The sequence below is a fragment of the Barbus barbus genome, assembly GCF_936440315.1.
Source record: "Barbus barbus genome assembly, chromosome: 21".
Classification (NCBI taxonomy): domain Eukaryota; kingdom Metazoa; phylum Chordata; class Actinopteri; order Cypriniformes; family Cyprinidae; genus Barbus; species Barbus barbus.
In genome coordinates, this window is record NC_136749.1 from 22,984,586 (window position 1) to 23,011,593 (window position 27,008).

Consider the following 27,008-nt stretch of genomic DNA (forward strand, 5'->3'; position numbering starts at 1 on the left):
CTACTTTGGTATTATCTGATTCCAAAAGTATTCCACTGGTGAAAATTATTTAATCCAAGTCCTCGGTGCATCACCGCCTGGATCTTTATCCAGATAACAACACTGAAAAAAGGTAAAGGGGTCGTCATCCTGATAGAGGGAACTTAGAGGAAGATGAGGGCATTTGTGAGCGCTCTAAGCTAGTTTCACGCCGCGGGACAAATGCTCTATGCTCAAATCAGATTTTTTTTTTTTTTGTAAGGTTGTTCACTTAGCCTTTTAAATGTTGTCCATATCAGACAAGGGGGTAATCAGGTGAAAACTAAGCAGCATGTGGGAAAAAAACCTATCCTGGGATGTTTAACACTGAAAAATTAAGCCCAAAATTCAAATTTAAATGTTTCGTCCATGTTAAATGTCAACAATTCATCAGTCAACAATTAATTAATAAAAATTAGGAAAAATTAATAAGAAGAGAGTTTAAAGTGCTCACAGGCTATTATTTAAAAAAATGATAATAAATAAATAATAAAAGCATTTTTCTCTAAAATTTTCCTAATGTACGTGCAGAATTATATAACAAATGCATACAAAATTTAAATAATAATAATACTATGGATACATTATAATACATTCATGTATAGCCTATTTATTAATATAAATAAATGATAAATTATTTCTGTTGTAGTTGTTAATAATAATAAAAAATGCAGGTATATTTGTAATGTATGTATTATAAATATTTCTATACAACTTTTCTGTCATCTGATCATTTTAACATAGCTAACCTCTGTGCCACTAGCCATTTATGCAGGTTAAAGTGCATTTATAACAAATGTCATGTGAGATTAATTTAAAAAATGCAACCTGAATATTACCTGAAATCAGACACACACACACACACACAAAAGAAACTTAAATGCTTCATCCATGTTAAATGTCAACAATTCAGTCAACAATTAATGAAAAAACAGAAAAAAAAAAACATTTAAAATGCTAATTTGCTCCTTTGAAAAGCATTTTCCCCTAAAATCTTCTTAATATACATACAGAAATATATAATTAATAAATGCATACAAAATTAATAAACAATACATATGTATGGACATATTATAATATATCCATGTACATTATTATAAATAAATAATAAATTAATTTGTTGTTAATAATAATAATAATAATAATAGTAAAAGCATGCAGGTACATTTGGCTGTATATAACTTTTCTCTCATCTGATAATTTTAACATAACATCTGTGTCACTGGCCATTTTTGCTGGTTAATTGAGGCACAATTATAACAAATGAGATAAAAAAAAAATGCAACTTGAATTCCTGAAATCACAAAATAAATTAATTATTAGTGATGCACCTGATTTATTCCCAGATCAGAACTGAAATGATTTAATTTATAAGATATTTTTGATTTTCAAAATATAATTCAAAGACTAGAAAAAGGGGAAAACAATGATTTGGGCTGCTTTCAACTGCATTGTGAATGTGGCCTTAATATCTGTTATCCAATAAGACTGTGGCTCAATAAAATACTCAAGAATGGTTTGACTGTTGGAAGAACACAAATTCTAGCCATCTTCTGTTGAAAAGCCTGCTTTTGGTGCACTGGGATTATATGGAGCAAGCTGTGTAACCTTTAACCCTTGCAAAAACTGGGGAATCCTGTCAAACCAACAGTGATTAGGCCACAAAATCCCCACCAATCATCTATGGGGAGCAGCACTGCCCATAAACCCATAAGCTTATGAAGTCCGCCACTAGACACAGCCCTGAAACAACTCTTAACCAAGTCCTTGAAGAGGTTCTTTTTAACTTGCAAGGAATTTAACAAGCCATGGGATGGCACTTTTGAGAAGTAATTACAGATCAGGAGCTTTTAGTACTTCGGATTGCCTCAAGTGCAAAAAAAGCTGCCTGTTTTGCTATAACAGATGGATAACATGGATAAATGACACAATATTTCATAATAAAAGGATTTGGATTCTAATTTGAGAAAATATACCTGTGAGCGAGTCATGTCCACTTTTCATCTGTGTTATTTTGAAAAACACAATGTTAAGTGCATGCGTAATGCTCGCAACTCGTGGGGTTTGGCAGACTCTCGTACTAAAAAAGCAGAACCATATTAAGCAGAGACAGTAATTCAAACTCTCAATAGGGCGACCGTTTGGCTTAATTAACACTCACAGGGGAACTCTCCATCAAAATAAAACTGTTTGTCCATTAGACAAGAACTTATTAAACAAGAATGCATTTGATGCCTTCAATTTGCGACGGAGAAAATGAAAGGGTGTCGTGATGAAAAGAAGCTCTTGAAAATTGCCCCACTGGGAACATCCCAGAGGAGAATGCTAGAAAACACAACTCTGTCATCTGTTAAAGACAAGGGCGTGGTAAGACACATACCAGGACTCTGAAGAAATAGAGGTACTCCGCTGCACCTGAGTAGTTCCCACACTCGTACTGGAACTTGGCGTATCGGTAAAGGGTGTCCAAATACTCCTGGCGGAACTGCAAAGAAAGACACAAGTTAAAACGCAAAAACATATGTAGAAATTAACAGTATACACTATGTGTGATTAAATACACAATACACATTTATGTGCTATTGAGGCAAGATAATGACATTTCTAACATATGAAATACAAACTAGATGCTTGCTTCTTACTTGCTTACACAAGTTAGCTACTAGTCAATTCAAATAAAACTAACATTTTTGAAAATAAAAAATAAGAGTTTAAAATATAAATCAATCTTATAAATGAATCCTATAAATTGTATTACAACTATATTATTACTTAATATATATAGCATAAATAATATTACATAAGATGTATTTAAAATATAAAATTCTATATTTATCAGTTATATTTTATATTTTTACAGGTAAAAAAAACATTTCAGATACATAAAATGTATGCACATACAGCATATAACAACTTTTATTTTAAGTATATTGTAATATAATACATACATATTTTACGCATATACACACACACATACATACATACACATATATATATATATATACACACATACATATGCATACACAATCACTGGCCTCAATGAATTCTTTGTGATATATATACAGGTCCTTCTCAAAAAAATAGCATATTGTGATAAAGTTAATTATTTTCTGTAATGTACTGATAAACATTAGACTTTCATATATTTTAGATTCATTACAACACAACTGAAGTAGTTCAAGCCTTTTATTGTTTTAATATTGATGATTTTGGCATACAGCTCATGAAAATCCAAAATTCCTATCTCAAAAAATTTGCATATCATGAAAAGGCTCTCTAAACGAGCTATTAACCTAATCATCTGAATCTAAACGAGCTATTAACCTAATCATCTGAATCAACTAATTAACTCTAAACACCTGCAAAAGATTCCTGAGGCTTTTAAAAACTCCCAGCCTGGTTCATTACTCAAAACTGCAATCATGGGTAAGACTGCCGACCTGACTGCTGTCCAGAAGGCCATCATTGACACCCTCAAGCAAGAGGGTAAGACACAGAAAGAAATTTCTGAACGAATAGGCTGTTCCCAGAGTGCTGTATCAAGGCACCTCAGTGGGTAGTCTGTGGGAAGGAAAAAGTGTGGCAGAAAACGCAGCACAACGAGAAGAGGTGACCGGACCCTGAGGAAGATTGTGGAGAAGGACCGATTCCAGACCTTGGGGGACCTGCGGAAGCAGTGGACTGAGTCTGGAGTAGAAACATCCAGAGCCACCGTGTACAGGCGTGTGCAGGAAATGGGCTACAGGTGCCGCATTCCCCAGGTCAAGCCACTTTTGAACAGAGAAGCAGCACTGGACTGTTGCTCAGTGGTCCAAAGTACTTTTTTCGGATGAAAGCAAATTTTGCATGTCATTCGGAAATCAAGGTGCCAGAGTCTGGAGGAAGACTGGGGAGAGGGAAATGCCAAAATGCCTGAAGTCCAGTGTCAAGTACCCACAGTGATGCTGGTGTTGGTCCACTGTGTTTTATCAAGGGCAGGGTCAATGCAGCTAGCTATCAGGAGATTTTGGAGCACTTCATGCTTCCATCTGCTGAAAAGCTTTATGGAGATGAAGATTTCATTTTTCAGCACGACCTGGCACCTGCTCACAGTGCCAAAACCACTGGTAAATGGTTTACTGACCATGGTATTACTGTGCTCAATTGGCCTGCCAACTCTCCTGACCTGAACCCCATAGAGAATCTGTGGGATATTGTGAAGAGAAAGTTGAGAGACGCAAGACCCAACACTCTGGATGAGCTTAAAGCCGCTATCGAAGCATCCTGGGCCTCCATAACACCTCAGCAGTGCCACAGGCTGATTGCCTCCATGCCACGCCGCATTGAAGCAGTCATTTCTGCAAAAGGATTCCCGACCAAGTATTGAGTGCATAACTGAACATAATTATTTGAAGGTTGACTTTTTTTGTATTAAAAACACTTTTCTTTTATTGGTCGGATGAAATATGCTAATTTTTTGAGATAGGAATTTTGGGTTTTCATGAGCTGTATGCCAAAATCATCAATATTAAAACAATAAAAGGCTTGAACTACTTCAGTTGTGTTGTAATGAATCTAAAATATATGAAAGTCTAATGTTTATCAGTACATTACAGAAAATAATGAACTTTATCACAATATGCTAATTCTTTGAGAAGGACCTGTATCTCCGTTTTGTTGTTTGATTAACATTCATGACACAGAAAGGCTCAGGAACATTAAACTGCTGTGAACCAATACTATCTTTCTCAATTGTTTACCTTCACCTAAGCCACCGTGTTTACAAGGATACTTGCAGAGACATGCATTTTGACAGTTTCGCGCGCATGTGTCATATGTTTCAGGCACAAATAGACACGGAGATGAACGGGATACAGTGCTAACGTGCATCTGCGTGGCTCTCACCATGTCTATAAGTGGCGCAACGCGGCAAAATGCAATAGAACCCATTATAATCAGCGATGCTGTCTACAATGGATGCGGCGCGACACGGCAAATCCCCAAAAGTAAATCCCTAGTTATTTTTCATGAAGTACTGACACAAAGTTTGTCACGTCCAGTGTAGACCGTGCGGGGCAGCGCAACGCGACATCTGTATAAATATAACAATCGTTATACAAAACAACGCATATCCTGCGTTGGGAAGTTATTGGGAAGTCGTGGCCTAATGGTTAGAGAGTCGGACTCGTAATCCGGCAGGGATTGCAGTGGGGGGGGGTGAATGTCCAGCACTCTCTCCACCCTCAATACCACGACTGAGGTGCCCTTGAGCAAGGCACCGAACCCCCAACTGCTCACCGGGCGCCGCAGCATAAATGGCTGCCCACTGCTCCGGGTGTATGTTCACGGTGTGTGTGTTCACTGCTGTGTGTGTGTGCATGTTGGATGGGTTAAATGCAGAGCACGAATTCCGAGTATGGGTCACCATACTTGGCAGTATGTATGTCACTTCACTGCGATGTGACTATCGCGGATGCGCACATTGCGATATCGATGCTGAAACGATGTATCGTGCAGCCCTACTTTGAATAAATCTTTAAATAATTCACTGAAAATACTTAAAAATTATCTGTACACTATCATTGAACCTCGTCAGGAAAACTATAACAACACATGACCTCATGTGACCTCAAGATTATCGTCTCACCATTTTAAACTGCAATTCTCAAGTTCAGCTAACAGCATTGACCAGAGAGTACCAGCAGTTTGACGGACAGTACGGTAGATCACGCTTGGGAAACTTGCTGGCAGAGCGTCTCAGAACAGAGAGCTCATTGTGTGTGTGTCTGTGTGGTCACAGTAAACTAGAGCCCTAGTGCAGATATCGTTAAGGCTACAGGGGCCTTCCTGGGGGTGGCGACAAAAGGGCTGTTAAGATGAGGATTGTGTCGTAAAGATGGCGCAGCCCGTGCAGCGAAGGTGCACTGAGGACAGGCCTCAGGTCAGTTTCAGGATGCTGGGGTGGGAGTGCCGTCAAGTCAAATATAGAATCCCCAGCATTCTTGAGGCCATACCCACGGGTCCCGAGCTGTTCCGTTTATTCTGAACAATTCGCCACAGAATGAAAATGTCCACAGAAATTTCTGCAAGCCATAAAATCCCCGAAAATGACTTAAGGTTTTGGGAAGTCATTTAATGTGTTGCTGCTCAGGGCTGCCCCTCCCGTTGGCCCCCCAAAACAACACTGGGTTCATAGAAGAGTCATGAGAACTCCTCAGAGGGGTGGAAGAGTCAGCAGAAGTACTTACGCCATGCTTGTCAGCCAGATAGTCGAACAGCATACGCCCGTCCCTGGAAGACAAACATTTTGGGGTTAGCAAGGGTTTCTTAAGGTTGCAAGAGTGGAAGAAAAACTAAATGTAAACGTATTTTCTAAAGGTAAACGTTCTCATAATGACTCATCTAAGTGAAAATCATAAATAAATGTTATTTAATATTTAAATTACACACACACATATGGGTCAAAGACAAAAAGTGGTTTTCAAGCATCAAAAACAATATTAATAAACAGCTTTAATTTTTTTTTTCTCTGTACATTAAAATGTGTCCTATTTTAATTTAATTTTTTGAATCAGACATATTTAAAACAACAATCATTAGATGACATTAAAAGACTATTTAAGGATCACAGTGCAGCCCCCAAAATACTAATTAACTGCAAATTTAAATCTTTAACAATCTTTGCCACTATCCTTCAAACAACTAGGTTTTAACCATTTATCAGCAAGAAGTTATTAAACATTTAAAATATAATACAATGTAGTATGATCCCTTATTCTTTTATTTTTATAATTTTTAAATAAGCACAGGTCAGAATAAATACGCTATTGTTTACATACATACATATCTGTTACACTGAATGAAGGAACACTGCACCCATATTTTGATATTTGAAACAAACATTATTTGAAACATTAAAGACGACACTTTTCTTGCATGTAATATGCTTTCTATGTACATTAAACAACTTGTAAATTTAATTTGATGTGGACAGTACTAAAATGTGACGCGTATGTATGTATATATGGGACTGTGTCCTATGGTGTGACATAGCAAAAATGTAGGAAAAAAACTTCATTCTTAGAGTTACTAATAGCATGAGAGAGGTTTTTTTTTTTTACATTTTTGCTGTCACACCATAGGACACATTGATACGTCAGCTAATGATATAAAGAGGCATGCGAACGTTTGGGAACCCCTTGCAGAATCTGTGAAAATGAGAATAATTTTAACAAAATAAGAGAGATCATACAAAATGCATGTTATTTTTATTTAGTACTTTCCTCAGTAAGACATTAACATAAAAGTTGTTTACATGAGAGCCTGGGGTGAAAACTTTTTGAATTTGAAGATCAAGGTAAATTGTACTTAATTTGTCTTCCAGGACACATGCAAGTATCTTCTGTACTAAATGGAAAAATATATATTTCAACAGAAGAAAAATTGACACATTCATCCTATTCAAAAGTTTTCACCCCCTGGCTCTTAATGCATCGTGTTTCCTTCAGGAGTATCAGTGAATGTTTGAACCTTTTTTAACAGTTGTGTTTGAGTCCCTCAATCATCCTCAGTGTGAAAAGATGGATCTCAAAATCATACACTTACTGCTGGAAAGGGTTCAAATGTGCAAAAGATGCTGGAAAACTGAAGAATCTGCAGGGCATGGAGGATTTTTTCTGAAGAACAGTGCTCAGTTTAACTGTTCAGAACAAACAAGGGACTCATGAACAACCATCACAAAAAATGTGATTAAATAAAAATAAAAAAAACAGTCGTAGATCATCCAGGTAATCACACACAGTATTAAGAACCAAGGGTTCCCAAACATTTGAATGGGGTTATTTTAATAATTTCAGCTATTTTTGTCTTGTGGACTACATGCAAACATCTTTTATGTAAAATATCTTACTCAGGAGAGTACTAAATAAAAATTTAAAAAAAAATACGTTTTGTATGATCTCTCTTATTTTGTTAAAATTATTCACATGTTCACAGATTTTGCAAGGAGTTCCCAAACTTTCGCATGCCACTGTACATACACACACATTCAAAAAATATAAAAGAAAGAAGGTTGGAGCTGTGGCTTAGTGGTAATGTGCTCTAATACATTGAGCTATAGTGATCACATGGGCGACTAATTCAAAACTGCCACAAAACATTCCCTTATCCTGTTGTCCCTCTCTCTTCTCATTACTCCCCGACACATCTCAACTCGCCCCTATGCCAGAAGTGAAAGAAAACAGATACGCCTAATGGTCTTCTTCAGTAAAAAAAAAAAAAAGTATGATTTTCTTTTTTTTTATCATCCGCCAGGCAAAAATAGCAAGCCTGATTACTTGAAATAGTACTAATTTCTCAACCAGCCTCATGAGTTGAGGTATAATTCATATCCGGAGCACAAACTTTGAAGGATGAGTAACACACCAACATTTAATACTGGGGTTTAGAAAAACCAATAAGCCTAAATATGAGCCTTAGTAAATATTCCCAAGGAAACACCACTAATTAAAGAAATAGAGAATAAGGTCTCTAAGGTCCCCCCTCACCAGGGGCCTGTTCCATAAAACAAGTTTACCAAATAAGCCAGGCTTATTTCAGTAATTCTGATTTATTTTCACTTGATTTGGTTTCTGAAAGCAAAATTACCATAGCTCAAGCTCAGTCACTGTGGCAACTTATGCTGGCAAACTAACCTGGTCAAGAGCAGGCTAACTGTCTGGCTAAGCTGAGCTCCTCTAACACTGACCAATAGGAACGCATCAATATCACCACTGACTCTCTCACATACAATCAGTTGAATTTATTATCGGCCCAAAAATAAAAGTATACAGAAAATACACCTTAAATAATCAAATAAAAAAAAAAATAGGCTACAACCAACTGTATTTAATGTATTGTGCCCAAAATGTAGGCTAATGACATTTTAACATTGTGGCTACTAGTGCATTCAGTTGATCAGAAGTTTCTAACCATGCAGCCTTTCTCTCTGAATTTATGACAGCTGTACCTAACAACAAACTAATGTCCAACAACAAATATTTTTAGCAAAATGTATATTTTATTCAGAATTCTTGCACTATTATTCTATCCTGCTCCGTCTGTGTAGCGCGCATGCGCGCCGCAGCGCTCGTTCTCTCGCGTAAGCCTCGCCCACTCCTGACAGCTAAATGGATATATTTGCATGACTTTCTGACATTTACAGAGGAAAAATATACCTGTGACGTGTCAGTTATGCACTGAGGAAAACACAATGTTTCAAATGCGTTAAACAGCACAAATATTCAGTGTTTGCCATGGTGGATCGAATTGATCCATGATCGACATTAAGGGCTGCTTCAGAATAAGCGTGTTCATCACATTATCCTGACTCATTGAACCTGGATCGAATTAGTCAGATTGCGTTAACTTGAATTGTCCTTTATGAAACCGCTTTAGTCCCGATTGATTTGTTAGGTTATTTCAAGTCAGGTTTTGGACTTTAATCCCCGCTTTTCTTAGCGTCTTTTATGGAACAGGCCCCAGGTGAGATGGAAAGAATCTACTGCTATTGGTGAGTATTATTAAGATTTGGCAAAATGCTCAGCACGGGGGGCTGGTAAGCATGCTTACCACACGACCACCTCCGCCAAATGTGGCCGGCCTCTGAAGAATTCGGCAAACGAAGCTGTGCTCCAGACAGAAAGAGGAGGTTGCATCTTTGTTTTATTTGTGGGGAGGTTCAAAGGCTGTTTATAAAGGCGTTCTCCTGCAGAACTGCTTCTGTTTCACTATCCACTATCATCTGACAGATGCTGGGACTCTTGCTGGGACACTCCTTAAGCAGTGTCCTAATAATCTTTATGACTCATGTGAAACAAAAGGTTATTTATAGCTGAATGTCCAAGCTGTTCTTTTCAATACAATGAAAGTGAATGGTGCAACTCTCAAGCTAAATTTTTATTTAAACAACTTCAATTTCAGTCTTCAGTTCCTTACACAAAGCTATCACAGAGCTTTAGAAGATTAGAATATACAGCAAAAATCATGAGGACCACATTTTTTTTTAAGTCCCCATTTATTGCACTGTATTGAAGAGAGCAGTGTGAACGTTCTTAAAAATGTCTCCTTTTGTGATTTACAAAAGAAATAGTGTAAAACATCACATTTTTGGTAAACTATGTTTTTAAACATTAAATATCTACTGATTAGAACACTGATTGTTTTAAATTGCTTGTCTTGTTGCTAAAAACTGTTGCACAAAACCTGGTTAGGACCCAGTATACTGTCCTTACTGAGCATTTCTGCATTCAACCAACATCCTCAGCCCTCACCTAATATCTCCAAAAACTAACAGTCAATCCATGTTTATCTGTCTGCTGAAGAGGACATTACATCTTTACTCTGTCAGCTCTCACCACCTCCCATCTGGATTGAAACGAGGAACAGGCCGAGCAGGTTTTGCTATGGAGGTCAATGTATTGGTGCTGAGGGAACTGCGAGATAACTCGGCCCTCAGCCATTCAGCGCAGCTCATCCATCCATCATGCTCAGTCTGTTAGAGAAAAAAAAAAAAATCTATCGCCACTCCATATGTCCTAACACTCCTGGACAATGGTCCTGACAGATTTCCAAACATGATATCACCTGCTTATAGCATCCGCCCCGTGAGCGACATTGTCAGAGAGCTGATCCAGTAAACATCCGACGACGCGGTTTAAAAAGAAACACGTCACACACGAGCAGCTATTAACAAATAAAAGAACAAATAAAGACGAGTCCTGATCTGCACTTCCTCGTGGTCGTCTCGGCCTGTGAAACTCCAGACACCGAAAAATGCCATCCGAAACCCGAAATATTCAGATCGAACAAGTAAACTTCAAAGCCGCTCGTTAATGAAGAGCAGACATCCATTTGAGTGGGTTAATTAAGACTGCGCCTGGTTCTAACGCCACAAACTTAATCCTGAACTGTGATAAAAGAACATGTTTTGGAGAAACGAAATGCAAACTGGTCTTTAAAAATGTCTAGGGAAGGCAATACCACCTACTGAGATTTCTCACTGTGAGACACCACAAACACACAGCGGTAGCCTGATAAAATATATAGAAGCTCGGTGCGGTATTAGCGCTAGTCAAAGCGAGCAATTAAACAATAACTAAGTACAGATCGTGGCCTCAGCTCCTGCCTCCACTTTGGTCTGTTGGTGGGGGGCAAAAGATTCACACACTAAACAGAGACACAAAACAGAGATACAAAACAGCTCCAAGTAATTAGCGACAATTGCTATGGCGAGCAAATTTTAAACGAATTTCAACAAACCCCCCAACCTCAAGTATTAAACTTTAGAGAATACATTGTACATGGTTTATGCTAAGGATATGAATGATGCCTCAATTTGTGCAGCTTTTTGAGGAGAGATATAAACAATTACTTCAGATTTTGAGTATAGAATCGCAGTAAGAATAACACAGAACACACTAACAACTGCAATATAACACTCTGGCATCATAGTGTCTTTTGCAAAAGGAAATACCACTAATTTTCTTTAGGATATGTAAAAAATCTAGTTTACAAAAATCTAGTTTCTATACTAAATCTCCAAAACCCACAAAGCTTAATTTAATACACTCACAAACACCTAAAAATGTGCACCATGTCAAAGGTACAGACAAAAATGATCCAAATTAACAACACTAATCTTTAGAGCAACAAATGGTCAAATAAACAGTAAATGTAAAATAATTTAATCTCAACAAAATAATATTGATAAAAACACTAACTGACCTTTTTTTTTTACTTAATTACTTAAATGCTACTCAAACAACTAAAAGATACATGCCAATGTATTTTGATTTGCCATTCTAGTTGTAAATTTATATATTTAATATATACAGTTTTTCTGGTTTTGTGAATTAATGTAAAGCTAATCATCTCTCAAATCATACACATGTACAATTTGAATGAATGAATGAATGAATGAATGGAGTTGACCTGCATACCATGCAGCCATTATTATCGACATTAGAGCATCATGGGCACACATGTCTTGTTAAAATGATATTTACTTAAAATCTCAGGGGTACTTCGAGTAAATATCTTAGGCCAAAAAGGCCCAGCTGACAAAAAAGCTTGGAAATCCCTGGCATAGAGCATCGGCAGAGATTCAAATATTTGAACTCTTTGACATTTCAAGCCTATAGCAGTCTCAAGATCAGACCTAAATCACATCAAATACAGTGGATAAACCGGCCACTAAGTCAAAGCTATGCTGTCTCTTCTGTCTAGGTTTGATGGCGACTGATTGAGAGCAGAACAATGTATTTTCAATCCAACATAATCAACAAGAATCCACTGTTACTAATCCAGCAAATACGTCCAACTGCTAATGGAGATGACTATTTGAGAATATCTCCACTGTAATATCTCTACAGTGATCAGTGTAACAACCTTCTTCTAATTAAATAAAAACATCTCTAATCCCTAATACACCACATATTAAAACCTAAAACATCTAGATTGGCCGGCAGCTAGAAATGGGGAACATCCATCAAAGAAAAGCAAGCACTGGATAAGGACTGTGTTTAACCAAAATATTTTAATTACGGCAAAGTCAGCATCTGAAAAAAAAAAAATCGAAAAGTAGCCTCCCTGAAACTCACCGCAGGATGCTCTAGCATTCTGCTCTTCTGAAATTTGCAGAATGAAACCATATACTCATCCACATGGCAATTTCAATCAAATACAAACCGATTGTGATTACAAATGCCAGCTGATGTTCTGCCATCCACTTAATTAAATGGCACTTAAGCCCGACCTTCCAGAAAAAGAGCCACAAATGTTCTGTTTGGAGTATCGTCTAGCATCGAGCAGGGTTCCATCCCACATCCCTGAGGACTGTCTTGTCTAAACTGTGCAATTGAACACTGTTCAACTTACATTAGATGAACAAGAAAGTAAGTAAAGTACCATCTTAGCTGTTGCTTGGAATAGAAAATGACTAAACTACTGTCACAACATTTAAAAGATTCTCCATGGTCTTCCAGTAAAAACCGCAGACAAGTAAAGGTCTACACAATCTACTATAAAGTACAGAAAGGTCGCTTTTAATTTCAAGCCAACCACAATACACCCTAAAGCGTGTACTAAATACCTCATTGGCAGATCATCCAAAGTAACAGACTTTGGGGCATCTGTTCGGTCAAACACATCTGGATACAGAAATGAGCCGCAAAAGAGCATTGCTTTACTCTGAATTTTTTATATTGGGTTTATTGATTCCGTTTGCTTTATTGGCACACTAACATTTTGCCTGTACCACAATGGCATATGCACCAAAAATTAAATAAATAAACAATTCAACAGAACTGAAATTCAAAAACTAATGAATATTTAAACAAAAATGTATTTAATAATAACTTTTAGTCTGAGTGTCAAGTAAGGCTTTTTGCTTTAATCACTTGAAGTTTCATACGAGGAGACAAGGAATAACTTAATCGCAATCTAAACGGATGTGTTAAAGGAACTTACAAACAGCTTATGTACACCAATATTTAGATACACAGTTACAGCAATAAAACATTTTAATAAATAAAATGACAAGACAAAGTATGTGATAACTGAAGAGTTATGCTATTAGCATGCATTTACCTTGTTGACTGCATCTGCCTCATGGTCTCTGGGTCCTCAAACACCTTCACAATTGGCTCGGTCTCAGATTGAAGTTGTTTCAGTTGAGCCACAACTTCAGTTCTCTTTTCTCTGAGAGCTGCAAAAGATTGAAATTGATATAAATCTCATGAAGTCAACTCCCGTGCATCACATTAGGCATCTTTCATCGCAGAAGATCGTTAATCCACTCACAGTTGGGTATTTCTTTGTCAGGAAATAAATTCCTGTATACATCCATGGCGAAGTCCACCATGTTGGTGTCACTGAGGAGATCCAGCTTTCCATGGAAGAGCTCGTGCTCATTGTAGATCTAGAAAACAGTGATGGAAACTGTACATCAGTACATTCAGAACGAAAGATACTTTTATAACGTCTATTTCTGCCAATGCATAAAATTGTATTCTTGTTGCAACAAACTGTAACGGCTATAATGTAAATTCATGAACACACTATTGCTGACAAATACACACATATAACAAATACTGGGTTTCAACAATTCTTACTGGTTCTTTGAAGACTGTCACAAGTTATTTATAGATTTCAACAAAACCTCATCTGTCTTTGCCAGATCAGTTAACATTATATATCTTGGTGAGGACTAAAACAATGAAGACAACACCACAAAGCCAACCGTTCTACATCCATGTAAGCAAAAGATGTAAGAGATAAATGTAAACAGCTCTATGACAAGCCGAGACAAAGTAACAGATCTGTCAGCTGTCTCTAGCTAGTTTCAATACTGTCTAGTTAGGCAGCTTACTGGGTTTTGAGCAAAAAAACTAATAGGAGGCTTAGTTATAGTAGGAAAAGACTGTCTGTTATTCATTTTAAAAGTCTGCTGGCTCTGTTATTATTTGATTACCGACTGAAATCATGAGTTATATCTTTCGTTTACACACTACCGGTGTCGATTTGTGCTATTTATGTATTTATTGTTGGTTTCCGGTAGCTGTATCCCACCGCGAATATGACACATAATTACTGTATTTGCATTACTGTAAGGATAGGTTTAGGGTTGTGGTAGGTGTAGACATTAATAAATCATAATTAACAGGTAGCATTTTTCGTTGTCGAATTGTACTACCTACTGTTTTAATGGGAGGTAGGAAAATCTGAGTAAGTTAGCACAAATCGACAGAACACCGGCAACGCTATTGTGGCTACAGTAACGCGCGCACGTGGTAGTAGCTTTGTCGCCTTCTACATACAAACAGTGCTACAGCACGCTTTCAAATACCAATATAAGATACACTTGTACCTCTTTTACTGAGAGGAATTCCAGCAGTGGGAAAACGAGATGCCTATCCAAAAAGTGGGCGATTTTGGTGGTCAGATCGTATTCCGCCATGTTGACAACGGAAGAGGACGCGTTTCAAAACAGGAAAAACTTTATTTAATAAAGTGCGTTCACACAGTCCAACGCACCATGGGCTGCATCTGCAGGTAAATGAATGGTGGAAGTGTCACACAGTATCAAAGGAAACGCACTGCTTCAAACATCTATAAAGATGTTTACTCTAATAGAAGGTAATAGAATAAAGTTCGCAGAACAGAATACTATAGCCTAGTTTAAATTATAAAAAATACTGTGATCAACACTTCTAGAAATGAAATAAAGTCAAAATAAGTAATAAAACAATAAAATAAATTTAGGAAAAAAATGAAAACAATTAGGTTTAATAATATAAAACTTACTCGAAAAACAGAACAGAATAAATGTAAATAAAATGTAATTGTATTAATACAAATTAACTACTCTTTGCTAATATAATATGATAGAATAAAGATAACAACGTTATCTAAATACAATTTAATAAAACAGAACAGAATAAATGTAAAGAATACAATTTTATTTTATTAATAACATTTATTTCCCTAATTTATTTTCTCTGTGATAATAGAATATAATAAAGATAACAAATAAAACAGAATACAATAGTTTACATAATAAAATGTACTCAATCTGCACTTCCAAGAATAAAGTTAAATAAAACAAATAAATATAAAGTTGAACACATTTGAATATAATTTGGTTTAATAATTACTCTATTGTAAAACAGAACAGAACAAAATAAATTAATGCATGAAATTGACTTGACTACTCTGCACTAGAATATATGAACATCTGAATGCATTAAAAAATAAAATAGTTTAATACTCGTACACCCAAAAAATAAAATAGGAATTTTTCTAAACTGTACTCTGTATGAATAGAATAGAATAGAATAGAATAGAATAGAATAGAATAGAATAGAATAGAATAGTGTGCAATACTGATATTTATTTGTAAAGTCAAATAGGAGCTATGCTTATAAACCCTTCAAGACTCTATAATTTGACAGCAGAATTAATACAATACATGTCTTTATTTATAAAGAGGTCATGTTTTGCCAAGTAAACTTGCTGAATTTTGAAAGTCCTGCTGAAATAATGGGCCTCTTCCAGAACCCACTGAAATTCCTCCAGCAGAAGTATCAGCGAGAGTTCACCAGGCCCAGAGAAAGTGACCTCTCTCTGGAACACAAAGCTAGCTTCATTTCAAGATCAAAACAAAAGGCACGTCCAACAGGAAAAAATTCACTCAGTGACATTACTGTCAAAATAATCATGCAATATGGTACTACCTCAACTGAGAAATTGAAGACAGGAGCAGAAGAGCATCCAGCGGGTTTTACTCCTCACTTCAGCAGCTGTCTCATAAAGATGCCCATGTGTTGGCCATACACTGCAAAGAAGAGCCAATATTAGCTCTTAAATGGTCCATCTATAATAGGTTCCACCACACCATGTTTACTTGACAACCACACGGCACTGTCCTGGATCCCAAAACAATTTCCCTCTTGTAACATTGAACCTTTCGTTTCTCCTGACTGTGGAATGAGTCACAAATATAAAGCTGTCACTTTAGCCAACTCTGTTTAACCGTTCACCCCAGGCGTAGTCTGGAAGGAAAACAACAGCAGTAATAGTTAAATATGTCTTTGTTTGAGCCTATATTTGTTTGAGAACTTTATAGTTAAACATTTTTGCTGAATTTGAATACTTTTGTTTGGACAAAGCTTTTCGCTGATTTTGAATAGCATTTGGTGACATGACATCGTGTTGGTTTTGAGGTTAAAAGGTTGAAATGGCTTCTAAGGTCTCCCTTTGAAACATGGAAAAATCACATCGAAATGTCACGCTTGCTTTAGCTACGAGCCAATTTTCACGGTCTTTATGTGTGCACAAACCAATCATCTGATTTTTCAGTTAGTTTTTTTTTTTAGTTTTAGTTAGTTTTTTTGTAGTTTTTGCAGTCACACCCATACATTCCCAGAGTTCATGAGAAACTCCTTTTGTCTAAATAATTCAACATCAATAATGTGTTTCATGCATGCACACATATGCGCTGTTACAACCTTGGATTTTTTTCCAAGAGAAAAGCATTTTTATTGCTCTTATTTTACTTATTTGTTTAAAAATTTTCAATGAGAAAATTTGTTTTCCCTGTTTCAACAATTTGGCACATCAAGCCGAAGCTGGCACTTGGATTTGGGAAGGCATCCATGAAAATTCTTGTAAAATTATTATCCATGGCTTAACATAAGGAAATTACCAGCTATTAGTAAGTGGTTTGGTTTAACTGTGCAAATAGGCACCATGTCAGGGATTGTAAATGCTTCGGCACTTAAGGTAGAATTATTTTTCCTCACTGTCCCTGTTTAAAAAGTACATGTGTTCCAATGTCTCTTTCAGGAATCAAGGTGTAATTATTTATATGAAAGTGACATAAACTAAGATGCTAGCTCATAAAGTCTTTCTAACTTAGAGACATTTTTGGTGTTTTAAATTCTTCTTATATTTCTAAAAATGATGAGTGCAGCAAAGTATTTTATTAGATATTTCAGGGCGAACACAACCAATATGCTGAAATCAGCAAACAAAATCAACTGTTTTTTTTTTTTTTGCTTGTAAACTTGATAAGGCAATGGCTTCCAGAAAGAGTCCAATGCTGGCAAAGACTGCTGGAAAAGGAAGGAGCAATAGGTTAAACACCGCAGTAGAATACTAATTGACTACTTTTGAAAAATTAATTCCGAGGCCAAATTGCTCTGGTTTCTCCTGTTTCAACCAGCCAATCATTTTAATGAAGGAGGCCCTGGAGCACAGCATTGGAAAATCCACGTTTACCCGCTCCACCAAACAAGACTGAGGCTAGAAGAGTCAGAGTCAGCGAGCGTGATGAAAATTCACTTTTTAGTTCTCTTGCACGTCCGTTTAAACTTGAATCAAGCTAAATTCATAATACAAAACCTTATATTATAGTATGAGTGCATATTGCTTTGAAGCAACCTATTTGTGACACATGAGGAAATGGAGAAATAATATTTCCTGAAGGCTGACACGTTAGCTAATACTCCAGAACATATGAAACCATTGCTTATTAATATTTGTGGTTACAGACCTTGACAAAAAACCACCAGTGACTAATACAAGCCACCAAAACACCTTTGAAGAACATGCTGCAGATTTCAAGTAAAGGTGATGCTGGTGACCCATAATGCAAACGCAAGCGGACAAGAAAAAAGTTTTCTTGGCGTTGATACCTCCTTAACAGGTAATTTCAACACAAATAGAGGTATTTATAAAAGAACTGTGTTTTATAGTGATTCATACCAAATTGTGGCTTTGTTAATGCACGGGAAACTGTGAGCGCTAAGGTGATTAAATCGTTGATGTTCCTTTGAGGGAAACGTACCCTTTGCTCCGGAAAAATAGAGACCTTTCTGCATTTGCAATTGGATGAAGTTAGTAAACTCAAATCCCTCTGAATCTTTAAAGTCAGTTTCTTAAAAAGAGGCCTAAATCTACCCAAAAGTTTTATAACCTTATTTGACTGACGAAGTGTTGAATGAGCTCATGGTTGAAGGTCTGCATTTCCCTGCAAACTGCTGCAAATCAATTTGATGTAAAAAATGGACTCAATTAATATATTTGCAGAAGTATCTCCCTTGATGGTTTTGGAAATACAGTGTTTATGTAGATGGAAATGAATGGTTTAAATGTCTGTGGTAGACAGTAAAATGTTTGCAGGAAAAGTTCTGATTGCCCCAGATGTTATTGCTTCTTTTTTACAACTCTTCTGTCTGGAAACTACACTATGCAGATGCTCCACAACACGTCAGAGTGAATACTGCACGCCTACGCTCCATCTCCACCCATCCCAACTGAGAAAAGTGGTGGGTATGACCACAAAAAAATAACTTGCACAATTAAGTGCACACGCACAAATGTACATCTTTCACTATCACTAAACCTCAAGCCTCAAAATAAAAACAGCACCTTACATGAGACTTGTAAGTAACAACCACTTCTGCATTTTGTTTTAAATCAATCACACTTTACCATTGCACATATAGGCTTACAGTTTTATATGACCATGTTTTACATGAAAGAAAGAAAGAAAAAGATACATTGAACATTGCATTGTACTTTTTTATAATAGATAGATAGATAGATAGATAGATAGATAGATAGATAGATAGATAGATAGATAGATAGATAGATAGATAGATAGATAGATAGATAGATAGATAGATAGATAGATAGATAGATAGATAGATAGATAGATAGGACGTTCATGAAAGAAATGGCTGATATGTACATAGAGGAAGTGATATAAATAGCATACACAACAGCCTGGCATTGTACCCACTTCATGTGTAACATGGGACCCTGTAGGCACCTCATTAACTGCAGGGAACTATTGTTAAGTGCAGTGTCGAGGAGACCCCCTCTTGTTACTTATCTGACTCCATAAGAGGTGGAAGATTGGAGGGTGGTCTCCAGAGCAGCCACGTCTAGCCGGCTACTCTGCACCTTTGTGTGGGCTGCTGCTGCCAGGCGCTCTACAGTCTACCCAACCTGGGAGAGACTAAGGTAGTCTTAATGAGGAGCCATGGCCCACACTGTGAATAAGAAGAAAAAATATGCCAGGAACACAGTGCAGTTTGATTGGATGCTTGTAAAAAAAAAATCCACTGTAAACATGCCATTTTAGTTTCTCTTAATTGTCTGGTGATGACTAAGGAATATCTCATTGCACTACATTTAAAGGGATAGTTCACCCAGTGTCGTTTCAAACCCGTAAGACCTTTGTTCATATTCGGAACACAAATTAACATATTTATGATGAAATCCGAGAGCTTTCTAACCCTCCATGGATAGCAAGGGTCCTACATTCACAGTCTAGAAAGGTACCAAGAACATCTACAAAATAGTACATGTGACATCAGTGACGATGCATGCGTGTGCTTTGATCTGTACGTAAACAATGCATGCACGTGGTGCTGCTGACGTAGAACACGCATGTGCTGCACCTTTTTCAGAGGAGTAGTCCTTTTTCAGCACTCGTGTCCTTTTTCAGCACTCGCATACATCTTTTTACTCTCCAAAATGGTGCTAGGGTGACGCAGAGGAGAAGAGTTGTTGAAGTAAAGTTCTTATCTTAGTTTTTTGTGCACAAAACGTATTCTCGTAGCTTTTTAAAATTACGATTGAACCTCTGATGTCACATGAGCTATTTTGTTGATGTTCTTGGTACCTTTCTGGAACTTGAACTTGGTAGGACCCTTGCTGTCTATGGAGGGTCAGATAGCTCTCGGATTTCATCAAAAATTTCTTAATTTGGTTTTACGGGTTTAGGTTTGAACACAAGATCCAGGGGGCGTGGTTGGATCTAAATCCAACTCCTCCCACCTTACATATACGTAAACCTACCAGTCTCCATCCCCTGATCCCTAAACCCACCCCTAAACCTACCATCTTCACCCCCTAGATGTGGATCCAACCCCGCCCCCTGGGTCTTTCTTCTGCAGTGAGGGGCTACTGACCTGAAGTATAAAAAAGAAACAGTTCTTAGTTCACTTCAAATCAGACATAACCGGAAATGATTGACTTCATGAACCTTTTTGGTTGACTCAAAAGAACAGGTTCATCATATGAGTCATTTGTTCACGATTCACGGCTTGTACTGCGTTTGTTGTTTTATTACGCCGCCTCATGTCACATAAAAGTAGGCCTACACAATGTTTGCGACTAGATTGCAAGTTTTTATTGGATTTGTGAATATTTAAGTCGGGAGTCAAGCTGCGGCCCGAGATGTCAGTGGGAAAGTAAAGTCATTTTGTATTGATTAAAAACATGTGCGTTGAATGCTGAATTAGCATGTTAGGCAATATTGACAGCCTTATTTTCAACTTTTATTTAAAAAACATGTCTCAGTGCAGTTCATGATGTTCAAAGAAAAAAAAATGATCTAATGAAATAGGATGATATACATAGCAACACATAGCCATACTTTCCATGAAAAATCATTCCCCACTGATAGCTGCCTTATTAAGCAGAAGACAGTGCCAGACAAGTCATCCAGCTGCTTTTCATTGTAATATCAAACGAATCCAAATCAATTGCCTATAAAGATGAATGCCTCTGTGCATGATACCTCAAAGTCAAACCTTCGCTCAGAGCCTCAGTACCAGTGATATGAATTCAAATGATTTTCCTCCCTTGCTTTTTAGATATGCATCACCTCGCTTGTTGGACGTGTTTAGTGATAAATTACCATCCCTTATACCGTGCCCGATGCTGACTTCAGCACTGTCGTATTTGATGCCATTGGACTTGGGTTATCTGAGGAGCCAAGGGGGTGAGCAAACAATGCAAACTCACACAGAACTTCCCATTGCACCGAGCGCAGTGAGACAACATCTGCACCACACATGTAAGCCAGAACACAATTTCTTGCTCTGAGAATTCAAGTCAAGACTACACTTTAAAAATTTTAATGATTTAATGGAAAAGTGGATTGTCCAGTAATGTTTTTCTGGACGTGCAAGTGCATTTGAGTGTTTGTGTGAAACTGCGATTGAAAGAAACCTCCACTAATAAATACATAAAAAAAAATAAAAATAAAAAAATATATATATATATATATATATTTAATATTGAATATTTATTTATATTTAAAAAGTTTGTATTATCTTTTCTGTTAACTAATTTTAAATAGCATTTCTTCCATTATTGTTTTATTCCATGAATAAATATGTCCAATACTGGGGGGTATTTGTCTGGTTTGTCTGGTAGATTTGTTTGTTCATGTTGTCTTAACTATAAATGATCTTAACATCATTTTAAAAGTTACTGGGAATGCTAATTTCATCCCATTTAGCAATGTAATGTTATATATTTCAGGGTGAATTTTTCAACAGTTTGCTAAAAACAATGGCTATTGGTTAACATTACAGTGGCATGCGAAAGTTTGGGAACCCTTGGTTCTTAATACTGTGTGTGGTTACCTGGATGATCTACGACTGTTTTTTTGTTTTGTGATGGTTGTTCATGAGTCCCTTGTTTGTTCTGAACAGTTCAACTGAGCACTGTTCTTCAGAAAAATCCTCCAGGTCCTGCAGATTCTTCAGTTTTCCAGCATCTTTTGCATATTTTAACCCTTTCCAGCAGTAACTGTATGATTTTGAGATCCACCTTTTCACGCTGAGGATGATTGAGGGACTCAAACACAACAATTAAAAAAAGGTTCAAACATTCACTGATGTTCCTGAAGGAAACACGATGCATTAAGAGCCAGGGGGTGAAAACTTTTGAACAGGATGAAGATGTCCAAATTTTTCTTATTTTGTTGAAATATCATATTTTTCCATTTAGTACTGCCCTTCTGACGCGACAGAAGATACTTGCATGTTTCCTGGAAAACAAATGAAGTACAATTTACCTTGATCTTCAAAAAGTTTTCACCCCCCGGCTCATCGATCCTGAAAAAAGTAACAGTTTTCCACAACAATGTTAATCAGTACAGAGGTTATTATCAACATTGATAATAATAAGAAATGTTTATTGAGCACCAAATCATTTTTGAATGATTTCTTTTATTTATATAGTACCGTTTAAAAACAGTGTTTACAAAATGCTTTACAGAAGAGAAAAGGATCATGTGACACTCAAGACTGGAGTTATAACTGCTGAAAATACAGCTTTGCCATCACAGGAATAAATGGCATTTTAAAATAAATTCAAATATAAAGCAGTTATTTAAACTGTAATAATATTTCACAATGTTACTGAAATAAATGGAGCCTTGGTGAGCATAAGAGATTTCTTTCAAAAACATTTTTAAAAAGTCTTACCGCCTCCAAACCAAAAACCCTAACCGCAAACCCAAAATACTCTTCATTTATTTATATATAAAACTTTCAATGAGCAAAACTTTAAAGCTAGTATATTGATTAATCTATATTAAAAACGTTTAGCAAATCTTTGCTATGTGCTGTGTGACAAACCTGTGATAAAAAGACATGCAAGGTTTAACCCTAACACTGAGACAAGGAAGATAAATTTGGTTACAAACTTAGAAGTCCTTCCTGGGTAAATAGCAAGGATGAGATTTAAAAATGAAAATGAAATGGTTCAAAGTTTGCATTTTTTTAATGCACCAAAACCTCAAATGATTGCTGACCCCCTGAGGACATCAGTTGCAACAATAGCAGAGAAGGGCCAGACCACCGCTACTTTGGATACTGCAACTTTGGGAAGACCTGTTTCTGTGGAGAATCAAGCAGTGGTCTTGTGAAATCATTGTGCTTCGGCTGCTCTTCACCGCCAGAGTAAAGTTGAGGAAATTACAGACGTGCTATAAAAACAAGCTGTATTTCCAGCGGTTTCTCGTAATTGTGCTTACTGTTTACAGAACTGGTGACAACAGTCATTCCTTTGTACTGGCGTTGCTACAGTAGGTGTCCTGTATCGTTTCTGATGTGGCTGTGATTTGCTAAGCCTAGCAGACACATGGGAAGACTCTAAAACATCTTTATAGATGTTACAAACCGAGGCCAAGGAGTGACAGTGGCATGGGTGAGTTGTGGGTCATGCTCTATTGCCCCTCACATATTGACGACAACTGAGGCGTGACCCATTCGGTCGCAGGAAGTGTTGTGCTAAACGAAATGAGTTCCAATTGAGGACGGCGAATAATGTGCAGTGTCGTGAGCTTGAAAAGTATTTCACAACAGGAAAAAGGTTTCCAGGCTGTCAGCTTAAATGAGGTGCTCCTTGGTTGTGGTTTTACAGCTTTAAAGCACATGTTGGAGTGTAGAGAGACAATGCAATAGCTTTTCAACGGGCCTTTGTTTTTTACAATCACTTCTCCAGTAAATGTTTCGCTAAGTTTTGGGGAGATCAAGATTACAAGCACATTCATGTTAACATTCGTCTAGTTTGTCACAAGCAATCTTTAATATTTAAAACTTTTTTTTTTTAATTTAAATACATTTTAAGTATTAATTTCAAAAAATAATTGCAAATTAGTGTGTAGGTGAGGCTTTTGTTTAAATCAAATATATTTTCTTCTTTTTACTTATTTTGAATTTCTAACAACATTTCTAACAACTTCTTGGCTTTTCAAAAGTCAAATAAACAGTTATTATAATTATCATTATCAGCCCAAACTATATATAAATTTAATTTATATAAATAATATAACCACACATTGATTGACTGATTGATTGATTGATTGCCACAATAATCGTTGTACTTAAAATCAGATGATTGTTACCCATGTCATGTACCAAGTCTTGAGGACTGTGTGTGCTGTTTTGTAAAATTTAATGTGATGTTATTTACAACCTGAATTCCGGAAATGTTGGGACGTTTTTTTTTTTTTTTTTAATAAAATGAAAACTAAAAGAATTTCAAATCACACGAGCCAATATTTTATTCAAAATAGAACATAGATAACATAAGAAATGTTTAAACTGAGAATTTTTTTAAATTGTATGCACAAAATGAGCTCATTTCAAATTTGATGCCTGCTAAAGGTCTCAAAATGGGATGGGGGCATGTTTACACTTTACATGTTTACATGGTGTACCATCTCCTCTCCTTTTCAAAACAGTTTGAAGATGTCTGGGCATCGAGGTTATGAGTTTCTGGAGTTTCGGTGTTGGAATTTGGTCCCATACTTGCCTGATATAGGTTTCCAGCTGCTGAAGAGTTTGTGGTCAACTTTGACATATTTTTCATTTAATGATGCGCCAAATCTTCTCTGTGAAAGATCTGGACTCCAAGATCTCCACAGGAATCCAACAAAGGTCTTCGGCCTTGTCCTTTACGCACAGAGATTTCTCCAGTTTTTAAAGTATTCCAGAATCTTTTTACGCACTCTTTCACAGATTGAGAGCCTCTGCCCATCTTTACTTCTGAGAGACTCTGGCCGTTACTCAATATGCGTTCTTCAACGATCTTGCGTCCTTGTGTTCTCGTTCTACGTCATCATCAACCGTCGAAGTTCAGTTCCAATACTCAAGCACACAAGTACAGAGGACACATGCAAGTGCTCGGATGTGTTCTTGATATCATGGATGCATGAGACTTGAGAGAATCGAGCCGTTAGAAATCCCAGAAGACACTGCGGGTGGCCAGTATACGGAAGCCTGTAAGCTTTAAACTCGCTCTCGAAAATACTTGACGGTTCTTGAAAGTAAACATTTATCGGTTTGTTTTGCTTAATTTTAATAAAGTTATAAGACCCGGAGAAAGTCTGCAGTATTTTTATTGGCATATTAAAATGAATATTTACATAGTCATAGTTAAACATATAACACTGTAAAAACAGAACAATTTTAATAAAGTTATAAGACCCGGAGAAAGTCTGCAGTATTTTTATTGGCATATTAAAATGAATCTTTACATAGTCATAGTTAAACATACTGTATAACACTGTAAAAACAGAACAATACAATTATATGAAAATAATAGGATATCTATAATAGTATGAAATGTTTTAATAAGTTATGACATTTGATGTAATGTTATGTTATATTTATTGTTCATTGGCCGCTGCTTATTCGAGATTCGAGATTCTTTATTATTGTTACTATACTAAAAGTACAGCGAAATTAGAGCAATCCGTACAGTGCAATCACGCATAAATTAGTGCAAGCTAAACATCTATATATAAAAAAAATAAATAAAAGATAGTAGAAAACGAACAGTCAGATATTGCACAGGAATACTGCACGGGTGAGCAGAAAGTGCTGCATGATATTGCACACAATAAAAGAGAGGTATGTGCAACAGAATATACGCACAACACAAACTGAACAATATACGATGTAAACTTATACTAATAGACTAAATAAACACACCGAGAGGTATACAGAGGGTGTTGTTAACCTATGTCGTTTGAGATATAAGATGCCCCATCAGATTGGTGCATTTCTCATTTATTATGTGTGTGTGTTGTGTGTGTGTGTGTGTGTATGCTGACGGTGTTCAGTTCCCGTATAGCGCTGGGATAAAAGCTGTTCTTCAGTCTGTTGGTCCTTGATTTAATGAACCTAAAACGTTTACCAGAGGGCAGCAATTCAAACAAACGATGTGCAGGATGGAAGGGATCCTTTACAATGTTTGCTGCCCTTCCAAGGCAGCGTACAGTGTAAAGTTCCTTTAAGGAAGGCAGAGGACAGCCAATAATTTTTTGTGCTGAATTGTTCACCCACTGGAGAGCTTTCTTGTCTGCTGCTGAGCTGCTGGCGTACCACATAGAGTTGCAGTAAGTTATCACACTTTCAATGGCACAGCGATAGAAGGACACTAACAACTGCTCTTGCAGATGATTCTTCCTCAGTGTCCTCAAGAAATAGAGTCGCTGCCATGTTTTTGGACCACTGCTGAAGTTTTTGTATTCAAGGAAAGATCCTCAGCGATGTTTATGCCCAAGAATCTGAAAGCCGGAACCTCTCCACGCGGACCCCACTGATGTGCAATGGTGTAAGGTTTGTGTTGTGCTTTCGGAAGTCAATGATGAGCTCTTTGGTTTTTGAAGCATTCAGAGCCAGGTTATTTGCTGTGCACCATTCTGTCAGTCTCTGAATTTCATCTCTGTAAGCTGTTTCATCTCCTCCTGAGATGAGTCCAACTATGGTTGTGTCATCTGCGAATTTGATGATAGCGTTGGTAGGATGGATTGAAGTACAGTCATGAGTATAAAGGACGTAGAGAAGTGGACTCAACACACAGCCTTGCGGGGCACCTGTGCTCAGAGTTAAGGTGGAGGAGAAATGAGAGCCTAACCTAACCGTCTGAGACCGGTTAGTCAGGAAGTCCTTAATCCAGTGACAGATAGATGGAGAGAGACCTAAATCCAGCAGCTTAGCTACCAGCCTGTCAGGAAGGACTATGTTGAACACTGAACTATAGTCAATAAAAAGCATCCTCACAGCTGCCTGGGTGTTCCAGATGGAGCAATGCTGTCTGCAGGGCAGTAGCAATGGCATCCTCTGTGGACCTATTGGTTCTGTATGCGGTGGTGG

The 27,008-nt window shown here is 37.0% G+C and overlaps 1 protein-coding gene across 1 annotated transcript in view; it reads right to left on the reverse strand.

Annotated features, from left to right (window-relative positions):
• LOC306887127 (eukaryotic translation initiation factor 3 subunit E-A) overlaps window positions 1-15,042 on the reverse strand; it is a 46,101-nt gene extending 31,059 nt beyond the window's left edge. Inside the window, exons 1-5 of the mRNA XM_079444664.1 lie at window positions 14,903-15,042; window positions 13,837-13,954; window positions 13,624-13,741; window positions 6,246-6,288; window positions 2,399-2,503 (exon numbers count right to left, since the gene is read on the reverse strand). Coding sequence (XP_079300790.1) covers window positions 2,399-2,503; window positions 6,246-6,288; window positions 13,624-13,741; window positions 13,837-13,954; window positions 14,903-14,992 — 474 coding nt within the window. The 5' untranslated portion in view covers window positions 14,993-15,042. The remainder of the gene's footprint in view (window positions 1-2,398; window positions 2,504-6,245; window positions 6,289-13,623; window positions 13,742-13,836; window positions 13,955-14,902) is intronic.
• Window positions 15,043-27,008: the final 11,966 nt, after the last annotated feature.